Source organism: Athene noctua, chromosome 2, assembly GCF_965140245.1.
Source record: "Athene noctua chromosome 2, bAthNoc1.hap1.1, whole genome shotgun sequence".
In the NCBI taxonomy this organism is placed as follows: Eukaryota; Metazoa; Chordata; class Aves; order Strigiformes; family Strigidae; genus Athene; species Athene noctua.
The window spans coordinates 93,463,243-93,486,235 of record NC_134038.1 but is presented as its reverse complement, the minus strand read 5'-3'; the positions used below and the strand labels follow the sequence as shown (position 1 = coordinate 93,486,235).

Below are 22,993 nucleotides of genomic sequence, written 5' to 3'. Positions count from 1 at the left end.
CTCACGTGCCCTCTCTTCTTTCTCTCTCCCCACTCCCTTCCCTTCCCGTGTCCCCAAAACCTTCACCTTTGTGGTATTAGTCAGAAGTAGTTTCTTTTGCTTTATTTTTCAAGTGATACATTGCCTAGACAGTCAGTAATGTCTGTAGTTAAAGCAACCTGACAATTTCTGTGTATGTGACCTTGTGTTCACTGTTGAAGAGTAATTTTCCTGGGTTGCAGCTTTCCCTGCCAGATGTCTGCCATGGTCAGAAATGGTTTACTGGTTTCCAAGAATGAAAAGTAAGGAAAATGCTGTTCCTGCTGTAAGAAAAATTAATTGGATAAGAAGTCGAACAAAACAAACCCTCTCAACTTTTGAGTTAGCAAGCTCCAGTGTACAAGAATAGAGACGCCAGATATGTTGGGAACAGGAAGAATGCAGATGTTGAGCAAAAGGTGATACTCTGGTACCAACAGTATCTCTCTTGCTACCTGAGTAAAAGTTCTTGCAAACCTGGAAGGTTATAAACCTCTCAAAATACCACTGTATACTTGCTCAGAAGAAATTTGTTTTAAAAGGATTTATCTTTAAGAGGTCCTAAGCGCTCAGGCACTGGCTGAAGATTTTCAGCAAAAACATCCACTTATGATAAAGCTGTAGAAAGTTAGATGTACTCAGCGCTAGGAAATCTAGCATTATACAGAGAGGAAGTAGCTTATAAGTCAGGTGTTGACTGTGTTGTGGGTTTGGCCATTCCAGTGTAGATGGTGTAGGCTTCTTTGAGTGGCTGTTCAAAGAAAACAAACAACAAAACCTCTCAGTAGCTGGCTTGTTGTTTTTCTTCTGTTTTGTGGTCGGTGTTTTTCTTTTTAATGACTCTTCTGTTTTCCAGGTAAGTCCAGTTGTGTCCAATAAAAATATAAGAACAGATGTAGTTTGGAAATGTTTTGTCCTGAATGTGGCAGGTGAAAGGGTAAATAATTCATTTTTATACCTTCTCCTCAAGTCCTCCAGGATTATTTGGCTTATTTTTTTACTCTTCTTAATGTTCCCAATTTGAAGTGTGACCTTCTTGATACTTCCTCCCAGCTGGTTGAAGTGCTGGTCAAAAATGCCAGGTATTCTCAGGAACACTTTATTGACAGTTAAAATACAGATCAGGGAGCGCTTTGCCCAGATGTGATCTCGAAGGAGAGGCATCCTTACTCTGAACATTGAAGGTTAAATAGTTGAAATGCTCTGTTGTTGCCATGGGTGAGAGGGAGGTAGAGATACCTATGGCAGTAAAACCACCTCAGTTTTAAGTGTTGCAGTTGGGTTGGCACATCCCTCTGGGAGGCTTCTCCTGCAACCTCTTTAGTGTGGTTTAACTGCACAGTTACTTTCTATAGAGTTGAGCATCACACCATTTTCTGGAACTTGTACGCTTTCTTTAACATTAAAAATGCAGCTGAAGTGTCATCTTTGGCTGGGGGTTAAGAAGGGGTGGAGAGAAGCATTGTCTTGTAGCAGCCTGGAGCAAAATTTTGCTACAGTGGTCCCCTGTGGCTGTAACTATGAGTACTTCTCGGGTAGTTTAGTGCTGGGAAAAGGCATTAGTGATAGGTATATTACAGTAGAAGTACTGACTTCCTTGCTGCTCTTGGTTTGCTGACTTGGAACTTTTCCTCCAGGAGTAAGTACCTGGAGACAGTTTTGCTTTTTGTTACATATATTGTATGAAAAGCATAACTTTACGTGGTTTTTTATTTTATTTTTTAAAGCAACTTTGTGGTTTGTATTTTTTTGGAAAAACACTCTAAGAATCTGAAAGCATCGTAAATTTAAACTCTCACTAGATGAGGTATTTATATAGAAGATGGATTTTAGTGCTGTGCAGGGAAAATTGACAGTGATTAATTATAAAAAGATGAAGCAGGAAGGAGAGGAGCAGAGAAAGATTAGACCCAACACACATGGACCTCAGTGACAAATGATAATTTTTTGTTTTCATTTACTGCTTTTAAAATTGCAGTCTAATGTGCAGGTGAGCTTGTGGCTTTTCCCCAGGAAGGGTTTGGGGCTGCTGTGGTAATATCACATGGCATATGTGATACAGAGAGGCTGAGGCTCCCAAAATTTTTTCTAGGGGTCAAGAAGCCGCACATGGTATGTGGAGCATGTTATGTGCCTCAGGACAGAGTCTGCAAAGGCCAGCACCGCAGTCAGGTGCTGCCTGGCTGGGGAAGGACCAAGGGTGCAGTTTTGTGTACCTGACTTGGGTTCTTCCAAGGCAGCAGCGTGAGTGACCCTCTGGTCTCCTCATGCTGAAGCCAATGCAGAGAGCAGTGGAAGCAGAGCTATGATCCACCTGAAGACAGTTTGGTGAAGAGTTCGCTTGCTTTCAGCAGCAATCTGGGCATTAGTTATTGGAAATGCACTGTGAACCCACAGTGTGGGGAGAGGGGGTATGTCTGTGTCCAGCCCTGCTTCTTATGAGCTCTTTCTGCCAGACTCTGGGTAAATGTTGGACCAGAGCATCTCTCCTCCTGTCTCTATTCTCTTTTTAGAACAGAAAGGGCTGCTTTACACTTTTCCATTTGTCCTGGTTCAGCTAGGATAGGGTTAAGTTTCCCCAGCAGAGAAGGGGAAAAGGATCTCCAGGAGGGTTATTCATACCATGCTGATGTCAGGTCCAGGCACGGGAGCGCAGGAACTTTTTCCTTTGTGGCTTTGGTGGAGGGGAGCACGGGGCTGTCTGTAACCATTGCGGTATTTCTCTGTATATTTTTGTCTTGTTCACTGTTATTGCTGTTTATTGTTGTCATCATTGCTACTGTTGTTGTTCAGATTGCTTATTACACTGTTGTATTAAATTCCTTCTTATTTTAACCTGGGTTTGTGCCTCACTGCCAGCCTGACCGGCTGAGGGTGGGGGAGGGGAAACGGCAACGTGGTCTCTGGTCCAGGCAGGGCCTAAACCAACACACCATTCTATCAGGGTGAAGGTAAAACAAACCAAATCCTTGGTAAGCATCTTAGTATGGCATTTTTGCAGTGGGTATTCAGTGTGCATAGATTCCACAGACAGCATTATGGCCTCTGGAGGAAAAGTGCTTTCAAGGCAGAGGCCTGTAATTGAGACAGCTTGTGTTTGTAGTGACAGCATGGAGAAGACTTTACACTTGCAACTTTTGTAACTTCGGTGCAAATACTGACTCATTGCATGAGCCCCATCCAGATTTTCACCCCTTGCAACGAAGTTACAGGATGTTACTTTTTGGGTGGTTACATTTTGCCAGATATCTTCGCAAGCATCTCAGGTTTCAAATAGTCCTCCATCTTGATGTGAAGCATAGTGAGTCACAGCACAGGTGGTGACTCATTGATATCAATTAAACATTAGGATCCTGAAGGTGTGACTCCTTTAGCTTTGACAAAAAAAAAGCTGTCACAACATGAAAAAACCACTTGCAATGTATTGCACATCTGCATAGGTGGCAAATTCTCTATGTTGCTGTACTGCTGTGAAAAAAAGCTTTTGTTTGTTTAAATGTTCCCTTTCCACCAGCATTTTTTTTTTTCAGCCTATATAATATGGTCTTATTGGTTTAGCAAGTCACTTTATCAGATCTCTTGCATAAGGAGGATAGATGGAAGACAAAGACAGACAAAACCCAGGGACACAAAGAAAAATCGCAGGGAGCACTGTAAATTTAGCAGCATCCTTCCTTAAGGCTGGGTGCTGTTAACCCCCAAGTGGGACACCAAGGGATTCAGCCAGAGCAGTTACAGGATTTAATGGTCTCCCTGCTTGTAACAAATTAATCTACCTTTTGTAAGAGGTGGTAGAGGATTACTGTCTAAGTCTCCAGCCAAAACAATCTCCCTGTGCAGATTTACTTGGAGTGCTACTTGAACTGTTGTCAGCACTGCCCAGCCCAGCACTTTTTTCTGCAGGGACATGGAAACCTGTCACTCTTTTCTCTGTGAAGCAAAGCTGACTGTCGTATTTGTGGGATAAAATTACTAGCAGTAACATCAGAACCTGCCACAGCTCTGGGCACATGGTGAATACACTCTGCTCTGCCGGGCCTGGGTGTACGTAAGGGGAGAGGCATCATTGATGCTATAGAATGGTTCTTGCTTTATTTCTGCTCTTCAAAGCTGAGACTGCAGTCCTCTGCCTTTGGCTTTTCCATGGGGAAAGAAAGAGGGAGCACAGGTCTCTAACAAAATTCTTGCACTTTCAGCATGATGAAGCCTTGCTGATTTGCTCTGCTGCTGTGTTAAGACGGGTAGGGATGATAGGCTAGCTATTAAATATGTATTTTGTCCTATTAATGTCATCTTTATGTGAGGCTGCTTTTGGCTGAAGCATCCATTTTTCTTTTGTGCCCTCTCCTTATTTTGTCTCTTTGCTAGTCGAATGCCCTAGTGGCACCCACCACTGTCCTGCTGAATTCATTTTGGATAACTGCTTCACGTTGTCTTCTCTCTGGTTTGTGACAGCTGCCAGAGGAGAAACCAGGGTATGCTTGAAGTCTTAGTACTGAGTGAGTAATCTGGGGTCATGCCAGAGTCTATGGAAGTTTGTGCTAAAGCAACTATTGAAGTATTTCACCATTTCCCTATTTACAAGTCCTGTGAGGGTTTTGGAGAGCAGGAGATTTGGGGAAGGTCAGGGTCTGCCTGTGTCTGTCAGCACCCATGTTAGGCTGCCTTTATGGGTTTGGTGGATCAGTTGTGATTTACATTGGCCTGCAGAGTGAGTGCTTAACCAAGGGCAGGAAAGGACCAGATTCAGGGTTTGTAAGGAAATACATGTTTTTATTCCCAGAGAAGCTGGGGAGCTGGGCAGTAGCCTTAAAAACAAATGATGACTCGCAGATAAGTTATCAGGAGTAGGTGGATTTTAGGCTCTACTGAAGGACATACTGATAGAATGACTTTTCTTCTGCTTTTAAACTCTTCCTCTGTGTACCAGTGTGCCAAGTGGTTTGACATCTGTTGTCCTGGCCTGAAATTTTACAACAGCCCTTCATGAGATTTTGGCTCCTTCAACCATGAACTTTTACCTATGTGTAATCTGGTACTGCACGTTCCCTTCCTGGGGCTCATGCAAGAGTCGGCTATCTTTGACTAGCAATGGTAAGCTGTGAAAATGAAAAGACACCAGGACATCTGCTTTTTCCTTTTCCACTTGGATGACATTACCGTTCCTCTAAAATTAAAAATTAACAACTTGTAGAGATTACCTTGGAAAAAAAAGTGTTCTTGTATAAATATGACTCTTTTTAATAAACTTCATTTGTTCTCTACAAACAAAAATGATTTCTCAGTTTTAAGCAGCACATACGTCTTCTAGATTGTGAAAATAAACCCAGAGCATTTGAAAGCCTGCTTGGGGCTCAGATGTATCTCCCAAATTTTGTTTTGTTTATGGCTTGTCTGGGCAGATATTTTTCTTTGCTAACTGGAGATTGGTTCTATAATTGCAAGTATTAGGAACTGCATTTTCCCTACTTGCTAAATAGTTCTAAAAAGTCAACATCTCTGGAGAGCAATTCTCAATGCCTTGCTGAGCTGTTGCTGCAAATAATTCATAGCAGTTTGGTGGAAAAAAAATACTTGCTCATACTACTTGCTTTTAGTTCCTTAGTGCCTTTAGTCTGTAGGTTGGAGGATCAGACATACATGTCCCAACTTCTTCAAGTCAGTGAGTTCCTCACTGCAAAAATACATTTAACTAAAACAAAAAGTCTGAGACTGAAAGCTAGTACGTTTCTTTTGGCCACAAAAAGTGCTATACTTCTTGGTGAAATGGTATGTTGTTGGGAGGACGTCTCCTGTGGTGTTGAACCAGAGGGCTGAGTCAGAGCTAGCTGTATTTGTGGAAGGGCTGTATGTCATGAAAATGCTTAAAAGTGCAGTGCACCTAACTGAACTCTTGAAGGAAGCTTTCTTTTGAAGTTGCATCTGACTTTTAAAAATAAATTGCATACTTTTACTTTGTGTTTTTGGCCATGGAACTTCAGTTCCTGGTGTCAGGAAGGCTGCTTGCTACTATTACCTTACACACAAATAGCCATTCTGTGGCTACAGAAGTTTCAGTTCTGGAATATCTGACTCTCCAAAGTTAGCTGTACTTATTTTTCATGAAATGTGTATGGCTTCCATTACCATCAATATCTGAACACTTCGCAAACCACAAACAAACATATCTTCCTACATTTATTCAAGGGTATTAATAATAGCATCCACACTTTACACATGAGAGAGATTGTTATATGTGCGAGGGCAATGAGGATATTCAGACAAAGCCAGGAATGCAGCCTGGTTCTCCTGAGGCTCAGCCTAGTGCCTCAGAGGAAAATGTCTTGGAGTTTAGGGAAGTCTCACTAGAATCTTAGTTGTTTTGGTCTTTCTCATGGGAATGAGGCACTGCCCTAATGTCAAGGTGCTTGAAACAGTCCATTTTCTCTTCCTTTGACAGAAAGGGTAATTTCAGTATCAGGGATAGCTTTAGTGTAGAGGTTCAGCCTCTGTCTGATCTGAGCTGTGACCTGTCACTGTGGGGGCTGCTGTTCCAAGGAGTCATGCAGCTGCGCTGGGATCTCCGGCTGCCCTGTCCGGCTCCATGCCAGGACTTATCCCGATGAGTCGCGCCATCCCCTTCCACCATCTGGGGAACTGAGATGCTGTTCTGAAAGCAAAAGTACCTTGATGCTTTGTCCATGGGAGCCTGGATCTAATGGCCATCAGGGGTCTGTAGCAAAGCAGCTGCTTTTCCCCGTTTTTCCAAGCAACCCTGGGAAGGTCACTTGGAGAACATGCTCTTAAAATGTTGGGCTTGCTGCCAGTGGGCTTCAGGGGCCTCTGGTAGGAGGTGTCTGGGGTGCTATAGTGAGACACTTTAGCTACATCCAATACTGCTAATGTCTGATGGAGATCTACCCCTTAGTCTGAACTCATACAGCCTGGAAACAGGCAGCTTTAAGTGTTGGATGTTGTCATTTTATAATTAAGGTTCTGATAAAACTCACTGAAGTAAATGAGTCTTTAATTTGCTTCTTAGGGTCCGGGATTTGACTTGAGAGGGAAATCTTTCCTCTGCCGTTTTTCATGCACTTGTGCTAGGAATGAAATTTGGAAGCAGCTCTACACCAATGTCAGTATGTTTAAATGCATCTGAGAAACTAATTTATTTCAGTTTATCTGCCTTTTTTTTTTTTTTTCTTGCAGTGGGATCTTGTTTGTGATTCTGCCTGGAAAGTCCACATTGCTAAATTCTCTCTACTGGTAGGATTAATCTTTGGCCACTTAATAACAGGATGTATAGCTGACTGGTAAGTGTAAAATCTTTTAATGCAATGTAACTATAAATAAATAACAATATTAAATATTGTTTTGATTTTCTTCTACTTTATATTCATGACAAATCTTTGCATAGTGATCTTTCAGCTTCTGAAAGAAGCATGATGAATAAACAGTTTAAAACTGTGTGTTAATTGCTTGAACTGAGTAATTTATATCAAGATAAATAACATAAACTATTTGATAGTTGGCTTAGCTATTTCCCCCAACACAATTTATTACAGCTGTAACGCTAGTACAGAATTAAGTATTTACTAAGTGAAGGCTTTAAGGTTTGGTTTGTTGGGTTTTTTTTGTTTTTGTTTTGTTGGGGTTTTTTTTAACCAAGAGATAGGGACAAAAGAAATTGGAAATGGCATTGATTTGACTGAATACAAGACTAACGTAATGTCAACCTTGTGCTTACAGGGTATCTTTTGGTGGGTAGAAGGCTGTTTTTTGCAAACCTTTCCATTGTTCTATTTTTAAAGCTCTTGTTAAGCAAACATTTCAATGTAGTGTTAAGGAATTGCTGACTTATGTGTTGTTAATATCGGGGTATTAAATGAAAAGCATAGAGTGCAATTCCTTAAATTGCAGTAGTGAAAACATTATTGGATACCCCAGTTATGCTGAGAGTTTAGCTTTTATTTAAAGAAAGGGTTGTGTAGTTCAAGGGGGGGGGGGGGGGGATAAAAACATGACTCAAGTGACTTCAGTGGAAACTTGCAGCATCTGAAACAATAGTTCTGCAGTGCTGTCCCAGTCATTTCAGTGGCTTCCAGCACAGTTGCCAGTGTTGGTGCTTTAAGTGGCCCCATGTTAACTCTTTTGCCATTCATTAAAACAGGAAAGGAAGAAGAGTTGCCTATTAGGGAAATCTTACAAAGCCTCAGCAACTCACTAGTCAGTTGTGAGAGAAAAGGCCCCCTGCAGCTGTGCAGTAATTTGGCTCAAGCATTTGTAGCAAAATTGCGTCTTAGTTCTTGAGTAGTCACTAAAAGTTTTTAGGTAAGTGAGGAATCATGACTTTTCAGTGAATCAGGGAACATGCATGATGAAATATAGTCGAATTTTATTAAAATACCAAAGTAAAACAGGGCTCTAACAATACATAGAATGTATAGTGGGGAAATGAATGAGCGATCTTCCTTGGCTTTCCTAAAAAGGAATCAGTGAGGAGAAAGCAGACTTATTCCCAAGTTAGGAAAATGCTGCTATAATTGACAAATAAGTCACAAATAAGTTAACAATTTGTTGCCGAAGGCACAGGCTTCAAGAGAGAATTGCAATAAGCGGGTTTAACAGCTCATCCTGCTCTTCCATCCATTTCTGTCCCAAGTGTGTACTTTGTGCTGCCATGTGCGCTTGTTGGACCCCTCTGCAAGCTTCTTAGCTGAGATAATGCAACATAAAATTACCTCGATATAAAAGTGAGAGGGTTTTCTTTTTTTTTTTTTTTTTTTTTTTTTGGTCTAGTGAGCTTAGGAGAGCTTAAGGGCAACCTGGTTTCCAGCTGTGGTGCAAAGGAGAAAAAGGGTAGCTTGGTGGCTGGAGGCAACAGTGCCTCCCTTGCCTTTTCATGGGTGACCAGAAAGGACATGGTTTGTTGCCACCAAAGCTAGTCCTTGTGCTCCTCTTCAGTCCCCATCTTTGTCATCTGCAGGGGACCTATGCTGGACAGTCTTTGTCATTTAGCAGTAGCATTTGGGGCTGGTAAAAGAAGACCTAAATGGGATTTACTTTGCTAATTCATTGCAACTTGTGTTTCCACTAAGGCAGAGCGTTGTGTGGAGAGATAGATACAAAGGCGATTGTACCTTTAAAAAGAAGAAAAAAAGTTGATCCCAAAGGAGCAGGGGAGATTAAACAGAGTAATGTACAAAAGTGTAACAAAGTTTCAAAATCTGTTTCCATTTCCCTTATGTACTACTCCCAGTTCAGATCATTAGAAGAGGCTTTGGGTTTTTTCGGTACCACTGGGGTTTGGGCCTTTGCTTTTTCTTTTTGAAATAAAAAAAAAGTTTCTTTTAAAACTGTACATGGCAAAGGTGTAGGGTGCATTAAGGTAATTTTCTAAGCGAACTGAGTGATCTGTGTTCAAAATACAATAGGTGTGCACACTGGGATAGCTCTTTGTGGAAAACCTGTAGAAAGACAGTCTGTAAACATGTTTGGCTATGTGAAGACCGACTGTGTCCAACACCTGAATATAAGTTACTCGTTCAAGAGGCAGAGAGCACTGCTAGCAGTTTTACCTGCTCTGGACAGAGGCAGTTGAGGTCTCTGGAAGGCTTCCTTCTGGAGCATGTGGGCTTGGTGTTCATGTAGCATCAAAACAGTAGGTCTCTGTCATTGCCCCATACTGTCCCTGCTTTGCATCTGCTCTGGTGCTTTTTGGAGCCTTTGTGCTGATTCAAGCCCTAGATTATAGAGAAAACCTGCAAAGAACAGCATGGGAAGAGCAGTTTGAGCTGCAAGAATTGTAGAATGGTTTGGGTTGGAAGGGATCTTAAAGGTCATTTAGTTCCGACCCCCCTGCCATGGGCAGGGACACCTTCCACTAGACCAGGTTGTTCAAAGCCCCGTCCAACCTGGCCTTGAACACTGCCAGGGAGGGGGCAGCCACAGCTTCTCTGGGAAACCTGTTCCAGTGCCTCATCACCCTCACAAAAGAATTTCTTTCTTATATCTAATCTATCCTCTTTCAGTTTAGACCTTTACCCTTTGTCCTATCACTACGCCCCCTGATAAAGAGTCCCTCCCCACCTTTCCTGTAGCCCCCTTTAAGTACTGGAAGGCCACTATAAGGTCTCCCCAGAGCATTCTCTGGGCTGAACAACCCCAACTCTCTCAGCCTGTTCTCACAGGGGATGTGCTCCAGCCCCAGATTGTCTTCATGGCCTCCTCTGGACCCACTCAAGCAGTCTGTCCCAGAGCTGGACACAGCACTCCAGGTGGGGTCTCAAGAGAGCAAAGTAGAGGGGGGAGAATCCTCTCCGTTGACCTGCTGGCCACACTTCTCTTGATGCAGCCCAGGATATGGTTGGTTTTCTGGGCTGTGAGCACACATTGCTGGCTCATAGTTAGTTTTTCATTCACCAATACACCCAAGTCCTTCTCTGTAGGGCTGCTCTCAATCCACCCATCGCCCACTCTGTATTTGTGCCTGGGATTACCTTGACCTTAGTCTTCTCAGGGTGGCAAGGTACATGCATAGGAGCACAGGAAGAGCAGTTCTTGTCCTCAAACCACTCACTCTGCCCCTGTGGTGCAACTCTGAAAATGCTAGAAGTATCTTTTTGATGCATCTGTGTATTGCACTGTGTAGACTGCAGATTCTTCAAAAGCCTGAGGTTGCTTGTATCCCTAGTTATTTACCTGTGCAGGTGGCATTTAGCATTTGATCTAGATGATAGTATGCAGTGTAGGCTGAGATTTTTGTGGCACAGAAATATCTCTGTGGAATAGTTTGGATGGCAGTAGATAGCATCCCGGGGCTGTTTTACTGAGGAGATTGTGTATGGTTTAATTTCTCACAAGCATTTCCATGTACTGTTAGATAATTCTGTCTACATATAAAAGGCTTTTTTTATGCTCTAAGACACTATCCTGTCAAAACACTGCTGGTTCACCAAATGTATGGCTGATAGCTGCCCTGGAGCTTTGATTTTTGAGGAATGTGCTGCACGCCTTGGTGAGGAAAGAGACTAGTTTTGTGTCTGGGAGGAGTTGCTGGTGATGCCTCTTACCAGAGGGCTTATATGGCCTCAGCTGGCTTTCACAGGCCCAGGAGGTTCTTGGATTTCCTGATTCTTCATTAGCAGCAACCACTCATTTGCATAATGGTAGAAGAAATTCTATATTCTAATGATGGAGGACCTCGAGTACCAGAGGGTGAGAGGAGGGGAAGAAGGGGACTGAAGTATGCTAAGCATGAGGTCTTTTTTTAATCAACGTCAGGGAATGGCAGGTCAGGCTTGTGATGAGAATTAAGTTCCTAATTCAGAGTCTTTTCATAATGCCTTTCATCTGCAAAACACTTCCACAAATACTAATTAGTATGAATTACAGCTTGGCAATTACAAAAATAGGGCTGCAGAAGTCTGCACAGATCGCTGATAACACAGAGTTCATAGTTGTGTGTTTTTTCTGTATCCACGGTTCCATATGAGGTGCTTCCCCTCCCTGTCCAAGTGCTTTGTGTTCCATAAATATAAAATCTGAAGGACACAGAGCAGTAACTGCCCCAGTGTCCAGCATGTTCCCAGTGCATTGCATATCACTGAGGCAGTGATGTTGTGTTCCCACCCTCAGCCCAACAGCAGCTCATCTTCTGGTGGGCTGGGTTTGTAGGCTGATTGAGAGCAGTCTGCTTTGACCTTGCTGTCTTCAGTTTACATGTTGGTACATTCCGTTTTAAAAACATGGAATAGTTGATGTCAACAGCTTAAAACTTTGAGGTGCCCCACAGGTGATGCTACAGCTGAAAAAGATAGTAAACCTGTCCTCATGCAAGGAGCCATGACATCTTAAGCGTGACTTTGAAAAGTGTGAATGATGACACACATACTGGTGCACTCTTCCAGTTCCCAAAAATGTAAAAATTATAATGATGTCTCCTTTTCAGCCCTTCACTTTGTATCTTATTGATCTCATTCCATTTTAAGCAAAGCAAAATCCAACGTTCTAATTGTGAATGCATATATATAATTTATAGCTAGTGGTAATAATCTGCTGAAATAATTGAATAGAAACACTTCAGTATGTGAAACTGGACTAAGTTGTGAGATTTAAATGCTCTTCATTGTGCTGACATTCAACCTGATGGCTGGCTTGCAGCTGACAGACTGCTTTGAATGGGTCTGTGAAAACTGCCTACGAAAAGCAAGTTCATATATTCTTTGTGGAAATGGCATATGGAGCTGACTAAAAGGGATCCTCAGTTCCACTGGAAAACTTGTGGGAGTTGACAAGTTGAAAAATTTTGGAAATCTCCACATAATGATCCAATTCTTGCTTAAAAATAGGCATGTGCTCTGGTGCTTCATTTCATTCTCCTTGCACAGGAAGAGTGGGGGAAAGGGGAATTAAAAACACTAAGTATATGAGTAAGAGATGTGAAAATCTCATGTTCCTTTGACATAAAAGAGCCAAACTCTGCAGCAAGTGGCAGAGTAAGTCTTCCTCATCGGCACTGCACCAACACATGCAAAACCTGCCTGCAAAGGAGGGCTGCAAATCCTCACACCCATTGCCAGTAATCATTTTTGGAGTGTTTTCTTCCTCACCTTCCAATCGGGCTGGTTTTGTGGGTCTCTGCAGCTGCTGTGGGGGTAAAAGGCGGTGGATTTGGAGCTCACAGATCTCCTGTGAGCATTACTATCAGCTTTCTAAACCTCAGTGAAGCAACATGACCCTGTTTTGTGCTCAGTCTGTGTTTGTTAGGCTTGCCCTCAACAATGAGGCCAGGAAAAGTAGTTTTTTGAGCCAGCTCCTCTTGCAGATGAGGCTGAAAAGCACATGTCTGTTGGGAAGAGGAGACCTCTGTAGTAAACTGTGTGGCTGTGGACTGTAGAGAAATAGTAGTATATTCCTATATACATGCCATATAACACAATACCTACCATACACTCATCATGCTACTACAGAAAGCTCTGAGATGTTGTTTTTAATCTCCAACGGACTTGTCTATGGCCTTACAGTAGTTCCTAGAGGTTTCCTTGTTTGTCTTTGGTGTTTTGAAAATTATGGTTAAATCAAGCAGTAATACAATGTGCTGTCTCTGCATAATCCCATCTGAAATGAATTTGTCAATGCAAAGCTGGCTGAGGTATCTGGGTTTTAGTAAGCAGAAAAAAAAATGAGAAGAATGGAACAAGCATTAAAAATGTGTGGCAATATTTGGAAGGGATTATGTGACTTTTCCCCCTCTTTGTCAGTTGTAATGATCTAGCATAATGCCCATGCTGACTTTTAACACTTTCTCCATACTTTCTTATTTTTAGGGTTGGTCGACGGCCTGTGCTGCTTTTCTCAGTCATATTCATTTTGGTATTTGGACTGACTGTGGCACTCTCAGTGAACGTGACCATGTTCAGCACACTCAGGTTTTTTGAGGGATTTTGCCTGGCTGGAATTGTCCTCTCCCTGTACGCACTGCGTGAGTATGCCTTCATCACCCGTCCAAACATTTCTTTATCAAGTATGTGGTTTGCTGTTCTCTGGCTTCCTGCTTTTGTCCAAACAGATCAAACCAGAATCATAGGGGCTGAAAAAGCTTTAGCCTGGGTTTTGGTAAGGAGGTAGGGATTTTACAGCTGTCTCTTTAACTTGGTACAGAGCAGTCTGTGAAGCTGTTCGAGAGTTCATTATAAAACAGTTATAAGGTGATTTGGGTTTGCTTGTTGTTATTTAAACCTAGAAGTATCATATCATCTGTGTTGTAGCCATAATATGTAACGGGAGTTGATTTCACCTTGCTGTGTTGAGCTCAGCAGGAGACTCCCCACTTTCACTAGCAGTATGTGTTCTGTCACTTTCTCAGAAATTTCTGTTACTTGCAGCAAGAGATACTATGTCCCTGCCTCAGGACTGTGAAGTACAGCAGAATTATGTGAGAAGAGCCTGAGGTCCTTTTATCAAGATTTTTTTTGTTGTTGTTTTGTCTGTTTCACCAGGGGAAAAAATGAGAGAAACTTGAGGGAAAGCTTTTAAGAAATGTCTACATACTCATATCTGGGGTGACTGGTAAACTTGTAGCCAAAACATTTGAAAACACCTTTTGAAGGCCTTGCCTTTGAAGGGTACATGCATGATACCACCAGCCCAATCTGTGTCCCTCGGATATGCTCCGGAGAGCTCTCTCTGCTTCTGCTTTCTTGGCTGTTTGTAATTAACAGGTGGTACCGCACCAACAGAGGAAAACACAAAACTTCCCCCTTTTTATTATGGCTCTGGAAAAGTATTATCTAACTATATCCTGAAAGTTGCTGTATGGATCTTCATAATTTTTTATTTACTTCCTATCATAGATGATATTTAACCCATCAAGATTTAGCACAGTATCCTTACTCTTCATGAAATGTTTCATAGTACTAAGTTCCGATTTTTGTTTTGGTTTTGCGCCAAGGGGAAAGAAGCCTGACTACAGTACACAAGAGTTTGTTCTGTATTGCACTTCTTTGTTATAGCTGATACAGTACTCAAATTATTATTTTATTTTTCTTCTCTTGCCTTTGGTCATGTAATCTCTAATGAATTTTTCACCAAAACCCAAAACTACCACTGAAGCCTTTGCACTTTTATTGGGAAGTGCTTTAACCTGTGTGATTCTCATGGGAGGAGGCTTCAGCCATTACCAGTATGATATTCAGCTGGAAATTAGGCTTGTTGGAATTTTTCACAGGTTTTTGTGATTTTTTTTTTTTTTTTTTTTTTTTAAACCCCAAACTTCTAAGAGTAGTTGCAACTGAAGATTTTAATGAGGAAATATCATCTAAGTAAAAGTTTCATTATGGACCTTTTGAGATCAAAGCAAGAGACTGCGTGTGTCACCTTATATCAGACAGTAGCTTGCCATGCAAGGCTTTCATTCAACAAATATGGAGATCCTGGTTAGTTCATGCTCTACAACACCCCCCCACCCCAACCCCTCTATAATTCAAGTGTTTGCTATAACCACTGCTGTCTGTATAGACAATGCATGAATAGAGCTAGTAGGTGTTTGGAGAGATCTGTGTGAAATTACCTGCAGCCTGAATATCTAAGGAAGTGAGAAAATGTGACAGATGCAGCACCTGTGCCTCTGGCAAATCTTCTGACCTTCTGGCTGGGGAGTTGAGGGGGAGTGGGTTTTTCTGTATCAAATATTTTCATTAAAAAAAAAAAAAAAAAAAAAAAAAAGGTTGTCATCTTGGTGTAGAGTAGTGGGAGAGGATTAATCCCTGAAGTCTTAAGAGAATTAAAGTAACAGGGGGTTTTGTTTGTTTTGGTGATGGTGGTGGTTATTTTAGTACTCATAATCTGCTAGGCTTCCTCTCAGTTTGGATATACTATCTTTCTGCTTCTGCTGGAGTCCGTAGCATGCCATTGCACTCTTTTGTGGAGTCATCTTCTGTTTCATAGTCTCTCTTCCCCTTCTCTTAATGGCCTTGATTTCTTCCCCTGGAGGTTTGTTGCCCCTGAACTCCCAGCTAGCTGCCCTGAGCAGAACAATAGAAAGTGGAAAGTTTGATCTGCTAACACAGTCATTAGCTGAAGTTTTCAAAACTACTGTGCAGAAGCAAACTGTATAGGCTTGCATTGCCTGCAAAGGTAATTAGCCTGCCACAGGGATCCTTTTACACTGTGTTGAGCTTGCTAGTTGTGCTTGGATTTATGGCCTGCCTAAGGGAAATTGTAAATAATAGTTCTGGATGCCTGGGAGTGGGAAGAGCACTGAAGTGCTGTCTTTAAAACGCAGAGCTGTCAGGGTTGAGTTGCCCTCACCATTCAAACCGCCTCAGTAGCCTGTTTTCCCACCTGTCTGTCTGAAGGTGCAGGGTGAGCCCGGAGCCTTGCCTTGCCTCCTTCTGTGGAGGGACAGCACTGAGCCGGAGACACTAGTGCTCCTCTGCAGGCTTTCCTCAGTGTTGTAGTGAGCTAGCTTCTTGTGGCCTCCAAGTACAGCCTCTTGCCTGGAGCTGCTTGGGACTTGTCTAAAGAAACCACTTACAAATGTTGATTTGTTAAACTGAAAAGTTTTCCTGCAACTGCTGTAGTTTTGTTCGAAAAGATGTTCGAAAAGAGGAGAAGTGAACCTGGGGCTTTCTCCTGAGTGCTATGGGTCATTGCATCATCTAGGAGAATGAAAGGCAGTTAATCCCTTTCCACTGAACAAACGCATGCAGCTTTGAAAGCCTTTTTTTTCATGCTAATGTGGAGGCGGGGAGCCTCTGTCTTCCAGAAGTAGTTTCCTGCCTGGTACCAATCTTCAGTGGGTTCCTGTGCTCCTGAGTGTGTGGTGAGGCACCAGTGAGGTCCTTGGGAAGCTCTTCCAAGGAGGGCAAAGTGGCTCCTGATATGCCATGCTCAGCAGTCATCTGATGCACAGAGCTGGAGCTGCCTGCTGTGATATACTAGTTAGGTCCCCTGCTATGTTTGCTGAGCAGATTTCTGTGGAAATGGGCCACCCCTTGTTGGAGGAGGGTGCTGGGACTGGAGATGAAAACTCCTGGAGAGAGGAAATGGTGGAGGGGTGCCAAGGAGCACTCTGGCTGCAGTGGTTGGAAGGGGATGTATGGCCTGCCCAGCAGTTAAATGTAGGGAAGAGTGTAGGTGGAGGGGTTGGAGGAGAACAGGTTGTTTAAGAAAAAGCAGGGGAAAAGCTATTTTTTATGAGGTGCCTTTTGTTCAAGTATTCGTTGCTGCGTGCACGTCCAGGGAGGAAGGACAGGCATCCTGCACCTGCTGGCTCAGCACGGTTGGGTGCACAGCGCTGTAGCCTGATGCCCAGCTGAAGAGGAGGAGGTTTGAGTTTGCCAGTTGGGGTGGAAAGCCCAAAGCTGGTCCTGTGAAAAGCTTGCTTTGCGTAGGCCGAGGGAGGGAGCGCAGACGTGGAAGCCCTGAGCAGGGACATGTGTGCCTGAGTAACACCTCAGCTGGTGTCTGTGGACTCATACAGCAGATGAGGTGTGCCACTCTGACTGCAGATAGCTCTGCCTGCTTGTTGCAACTCTTGTGGGACAAAGTACACTCGGCAAATGTGGAAGTCAAGGGAGTAAGCAAATCTCATTATCTCAAGGGTGGGGAGGGTGTTGCTTCTGGGTCACTTTGGTCTCACTGGGGCATTGCCTTGGCCATGACCACGGGACAGCCTTTTCCTGTGTGCTTGTGCAGAAGGCCAGATGCTGCAGCTGACTCAGCGTGGGTCCCTTCCCTAGGGCTCGCTTTCACAAGCTGGTGTGAGCTGATGCAAGAGCTCTTATGGCTGAGGGCAGGAGTTCCCTCTCCCCATTTTCCCCCTCTCATGTGCTGCTGTCCAAGCAGTGCTGGCACCAGCATCTGCCTAAGCCCTCTGCAAGAGAAGCCATTCAGCTTCCCTCTGGAGAAGACCAAGTGTGCTGTGGTCAGTGGGATGTGCCCTCTGATTTTGTCTTCTCCTGCATTGGGAGATCTGCTGCTGGGCATCGTGTCCCTTGTGCTGCCTGAGCCTGGAGGATAGAGCGGGAGTGTGGCCCCACTCTCCTGCTCCCTTCCAGTGGGAGAAGAGGAGCAAGGGTTCCCTTCCAGGTGATCACTTCCTATGCCATGTCTGTCTCCTCCCCGATGTCCCTGTTTTTGTCTCTTTCTGGAGTCAAAGCTAAGATGATGGTATTAATTAAACTATTTAAGAGGAAGGACAGGAGGGGAAGAGTTGTATTTTTCTGGCAAATTCTCCCGGCAGGTCTAACAAACCTCCTGTTACAGTGCTGTGTGCCGTCGCTAATGACTGTACCTGAGCTCAGACAGCACAAGCTGTGGTGCAGATTTGCACACAATTGTAGGCTGTTCTGCAGTTTCATGGGTGACTGAAATACAGATTGTGCTGCAAAATTAGAAAGTCTAGGCTTGAATGAACCCATAAATAGGCTCTGGAAATAGCTTTGCTGAAAGGGAGATATCTCAGGTTGAAGCAAGGAAGCAGGGGTACCCCTCTGATGCAGAGTAGCAGTATGGGTAGGCATGTTGTTTCTCTTTCACTGTTAGGAGAAAAAAAGGCAAAAACGCTGTTGAAAATCATAGGTTGTGTTTCAGAAGCCTGGAGAAGCTTGGCAAAGGCTTTCAGACTGGTTAAGATGTCCAGATGTGATGTATCTTTCTCATTTATAGCTAGGTCAATCTAACCTGTTACTTCTGTAAATTACACAGGCACTGATCTGAGAGAGGCTAAATGTGGTTGCTTAAGGTTGTTGGTTTGGTTTTTGGTTTTGTTTGTTGTTGTTTTTTTTTTTTATTTCCAACATGTATCCTGGAAAGCTAGAGTGGTGTGCTAGAAAGCTTGCTCCAAGCTGAAGAATGAGCAAGTGCCAAAATGAAGCATGGAATCCTGTGGGTATTGGGCCATAGTGATTTGTAAAATAATTTTGCTTCCAGTCAGGTATCAATATGAAGTGTGAGATTTATCCTTTTTTCTTTCCCCCCTTCCTCTTCCCTTCCCTCCCAGAAGTGTATAGGCTCTGAGATCCTGCAGCATCCCAAGTTTATTATTCCCACCTCTCTTAGAGTTTGGTCTAAACATTATAATTGCTTGATTTTATTCTGTTTTCCTCTCCTGACCCTTCAGTAGCAAACATGAACTTGACTAGGCAAGGCAGGTGAAGCACTGGAAACCACAAGGTCTGCAGTTACTCTGTGTCATCTGAACCAGCTCAATAAATAACTGTGCAAAGCATTCCCAGTTGGTGGATGTGGAAAACATCTGACTCCTTTCCAGTGCGTTGACACATTGTTAGCTCTGTGGTAACGTGCAGTTCTCTCCACTGGCAGGCCCGTGATAATATCAAGGTTGTGAAGCCACTTACCTTCTGTTTATGTAACCAGCCTTACCTTGCTCAGAGTCACGAGGCAGATCTAGTGGGAGTGATTATGGAGGGATCCACTGAATGAAAATCTTACTGGATCACCCTAAAGTAACCATTAATTGTTAGATGACACAGAAGGACTTTGTTTAAAGAGTGGCCACAGGCTGATCTAACATTGATATGGGATGCGAGTTTCTGGAAACAACACCTCTGCATTTTTAATAGCTTTGTGTAGGACTTGTTAAAAATAATATAGGGTAGGAGCACTCCAGCTGCTCAAAGAAAGGACTGTGTGTGCCTTTTATCACATGCCTGGGGGCTCAATTTATGCAAGAGTGGAACAGGTTATTGGAATTACAGTACCCTCCTTGTAAGGATAAATCTTTCTTGCTCTATGTTGCTTCCTTCAGTACAATCAAATAATGACTCCTCATATAATCTGTTGGCCACTTTCTCCTCAGTACTTCCTCTGAATTTTCTTCCCTTTTCTGATGGTCAGAGTGCCTATGGACTCTTCTAGGGACACAGTGTCTGCCATTAGGGCATGGGCTGTCATCCTTATTTTAACCCCTACAAACTGTATTCTGGAGCAGAGGTGTCCTTGAAGCATTGCTAACATATTGTCCTGAATACTGGAAAAACTATACCGTTTAAGGCAGCCTGTTTGAAATTATTTTATACAAAGTCTTAAAGTATGCTAAAGGAGAATAAAAGGAAGATCTTCCTAAAGCTCCTTGGGAGGTTAGAAGATGTTTGGTTAATGCAGAAATTGCAGCAGGATCTAATTTTAATCAGTTTTTCCATTTCAGTTGCTGAAAATCTTGTATGTTGTTAATGTGACAAAAAGCCCAAGGAATTAATTTTATTTGAGGTACTTTTTGTATGACTGGTCAATTGGGAATGCAATTAAGATACAACACTGTGGTTGTTATACTTGTGGTGATGATGACAATCAGATGAGATTAGAGTACACTTGCAATTTCCCCAACTCAAAACACAGCTTGCATTTACCCCTTAAAGTACCTTTTAATTGTTTCAAACCAGCTCCAGTAGTTTGGGTATGCTCAGTATGAGAAATCTTACCTTATGTCTTCCAAATACTTGTAATCATAACTGTTCAGGATTGCAGTGACACTTTTAGGGAGGGGTGGTTTTTTTTAATTTCCTTTTTTTTATCTGTGCAATGTCAAACAGGTCAGCTCATCCCTGTTGTGCAGCTAAGAGCTCACTACCACTGCAAGGAAATGAGGGGCTCCTTTCTGCCAAACTCCTTTGCATTGTCTCAGCTGCTCATACCATAGCTTCAAACTATAAGGGAGTGTTTAAGATTATTAAATCCAGAAAGTTGCCTTTCACTTGCAACTATTTCACTTGGCTAGAGTGGTGTTAGAGCCTAAGAATAAATTGTGAAGTGTCTGTTGCCCCTGCTGCTTGCCTTTTTTTTCCCTTCCCTTGTAAGACAGCTGCTAAATGGCTTTTCCTTGCTCTGTGGATCCAAGCTAGTGTTCAGCATTGTGGAGGGTTGCTGGTGGCAAAAGCTTCACGTAAGGCGTGTGCATGCATCTGCGCAAGCCCTGTCCAAAGTGACTGATGCCACCGTCAGGATGTGGGTGGTCTGTATCTTGCAGAGTCCTTTGGCTGGTGTGCACCAGGGCCGGGCCCCTGCCAGCCTCCCCCCTGAGAGTGGGTCTCAGTAGTGCTGCCAGGGAGTCCTCCTGGCAGGAACAGGGTGCTCCACCACAGCTGTCAGGTCTACTCCTTCTCACCAGCAAATTAAAGTCTTCCTACTACCGCCTGCCCAGTGCCTGAGCTCCAGCTACTCTGCTTATTTTGGCTGGGAAATGGTTGTGTACTTTGCAGTTACAAGGGTTTGATAGTGCAGCAATATTGTATCACTGATATATGTCTGATACTGTTGCAGATTTATGGTTAATCCTTGGCTTCCATGACTTGGGAGGTATGTTGTGGGGTTTTTTTCTCTGAGAAATGCAAGTGGTTCAGAGGCAGGGATGTGAAAACTCTTGTCAGCTGTGATTCTTTTTTTTTTTTTTTTTTTTTTTTTCTGTTAACCTTTCTTAAAAAAAAAATTATTTTTTCCTGGCAGGAAACTGAATTTGTTGCAAAGAGCATCAGAGAGAAGCCATACATGCAAAGCCTATTCTGCTAAATCTGTTGGCTTACTGAGTTTTAACTACGCAGTTTCTCGGCTGTGTCCTTACACTTGGCAGAAGTTAAAAACTGGATGGGTTGGTGTTGAAATTGAGATGGGCAGCAATTTTCTCAGGAGCTGACCTTAAGGTAGTCAGCATATAGGTCTGGATTTTTATTTTTTTTTCCCCAGCTGCTTCTTCCAGTGAGGCACAGGCATATACACGTTTCTCCTGTGTGCATATATTAACTTTCCACTGGAAAAGGAAGCATGCGTAGGTTCATAAATCTCCTATGAATCAATAGTGCTTTACTTCCCTTTCCTGCCTGTTCCTACAGGTTAACTTGTCGGGAAAATGCAAGCCAAATTATCGTGGCAACAGGATGTGCATAGAGGAAAAAACACATGTATGAGGAAGGTGGATTTAGAAGATATCTGTAATGGCTTGAATATTCAAGTCCAGCAACAAATGTCAGCACACAAATTCACATAAATATTTATGTGCTATTCAAAAGGAACCATAATTTAACAAGGCTAGCCAAATTTCCATCCCTAGTCATGCAGACACGACTCCTGTTTTCTCACTTACAAATAACATCACCCCATGGGATTTTTAGTAGTTCAAGTTAATTAAATTTCATTTAAAGCATGAAATTTGCAGGCAGTGCTCATTGCAGTATTTCTATAAATGCGTATTATTTAGTCAGATACAATATAAAGTTCACTTTTGTTTTAATTCATTTTATTTGTTGCCGGTCTAAAGAATTTAATCATACATGCTGTACCAGCGCTCATCACTCATTTTTTTTCCTTAAACAAAACTGCTTGATGTTGCATTGCGGATGAATTTGTAAGTCATATGCTGCAATTACTGATGGACCTAAAAGTATGAGCTGTGTTTTTGTCTTTTGAGAACATTTGGTCCCTTCATAAATGGGTAGTACATACACTTTCATAGTTTTTAGAGATAAGGTGAGACATAAGTGCTTGTTAGTGTCTTGAAAACTTGTTTGCTCACATTCTTTGAATTCTGGTTGTGGTATGAATTGTGAGAGAAGGAAGCATTTTACTGAAGTCTAATGAATGATGTGCAAATCTTTGCAGACATTACTCCAGTTTTGCATGTATGAGCTGTGTGTCTGCTTTAGTCACCCATACATTCAGTAAGGAATCTTTCAACTTTAGATGATCTTGAATTTAGGCTTCGTAATAAAACAGATAGTATCTTAGAGAAGGGGGATGTTTGAAGAAGGCTCAGTGACTTGGTAATGTAGCTGTCCCTTGATGAACTGTGTCTCTGCTGAACTGTGGGAGGGAGCATGGTCCAGTATTTGCAACGGAAGTTCTGGGTCCACATTCCTATGTCCCTCTGGGTGATTTCTCCAGTTCCTGGATGCTCCAGCATCTCTCTCTAATGGGCTTGTGCTTGGAGGAGTTAAGGGCAGACTAACCATTCTTGTGGCTTTTCCTTCCAGCTTTCTGTCTTATTCCTGTGGCAGAGATCACGCTCTTATAGAGCAAACTATTAGCTTGTACACTGATGCCTCAGTCCTCTCCCATACAGTCAGGCTTTTAAGTGTAAATATGTCTCCATCAGTGGCTTACCTCACATACTCAATATATTAGGTTAAGGACATGCATTTCATTCTGATGCTGTTTATTCTCTGAGGAGAATAATCTCTGGCAGAAGCAGCAGCGGAGTGCAGTGTTTGCACATGCCTCGGCCAGCCAAGGACATGAAAAGTCCCTCGATGCAGTGGAAGAGGGCAAGCTCTGCTGGAATGCGGTGCACTGTGATTAATAATTCTGTTAAAAATGCAGACTGGAAGCTGTATGCCCTGACACCAAGGCATAGGTAGGTTACTTTATGTACCATCTGTTATCCAAACATTTAAGGCTAATTCCCTGGAGAAATGAGGAGGGTACTTTCTCCATGAAGCATTCAGTTCAATAGATATTTAAGCACATGGGCCAGGGTTCATTG

General features: G+C 42.8%; 1 protein-coding gene across 2 annotated transcripts in view; it reads left to right on the top strand.

The window, feature by feature from the left end:
- The window catches only part of SLC22A23 (solute carrier family 22 member 23), a 116,421-nt gene that overhangs the window by 11,449 nt on the left and 81,979 nt on the right, over positions 1–22,993 (top strand). For both annotated transcript variants that reach the window (XM_074899615.1, XM_074899614.1), the window contains exons 2-3: positions 7,207–7,310; positions 13,326–13,480. In XM_074899615.1, the coding sequence (XP_074755716.1) occupies positions 7,207–7,310; positions 13,326–13,480 (259 nt within the window). The remainder of the gene's footprint in view (positions 1–7,206; positions 7,311–13,325; positions 13,481–22,993) is intronic.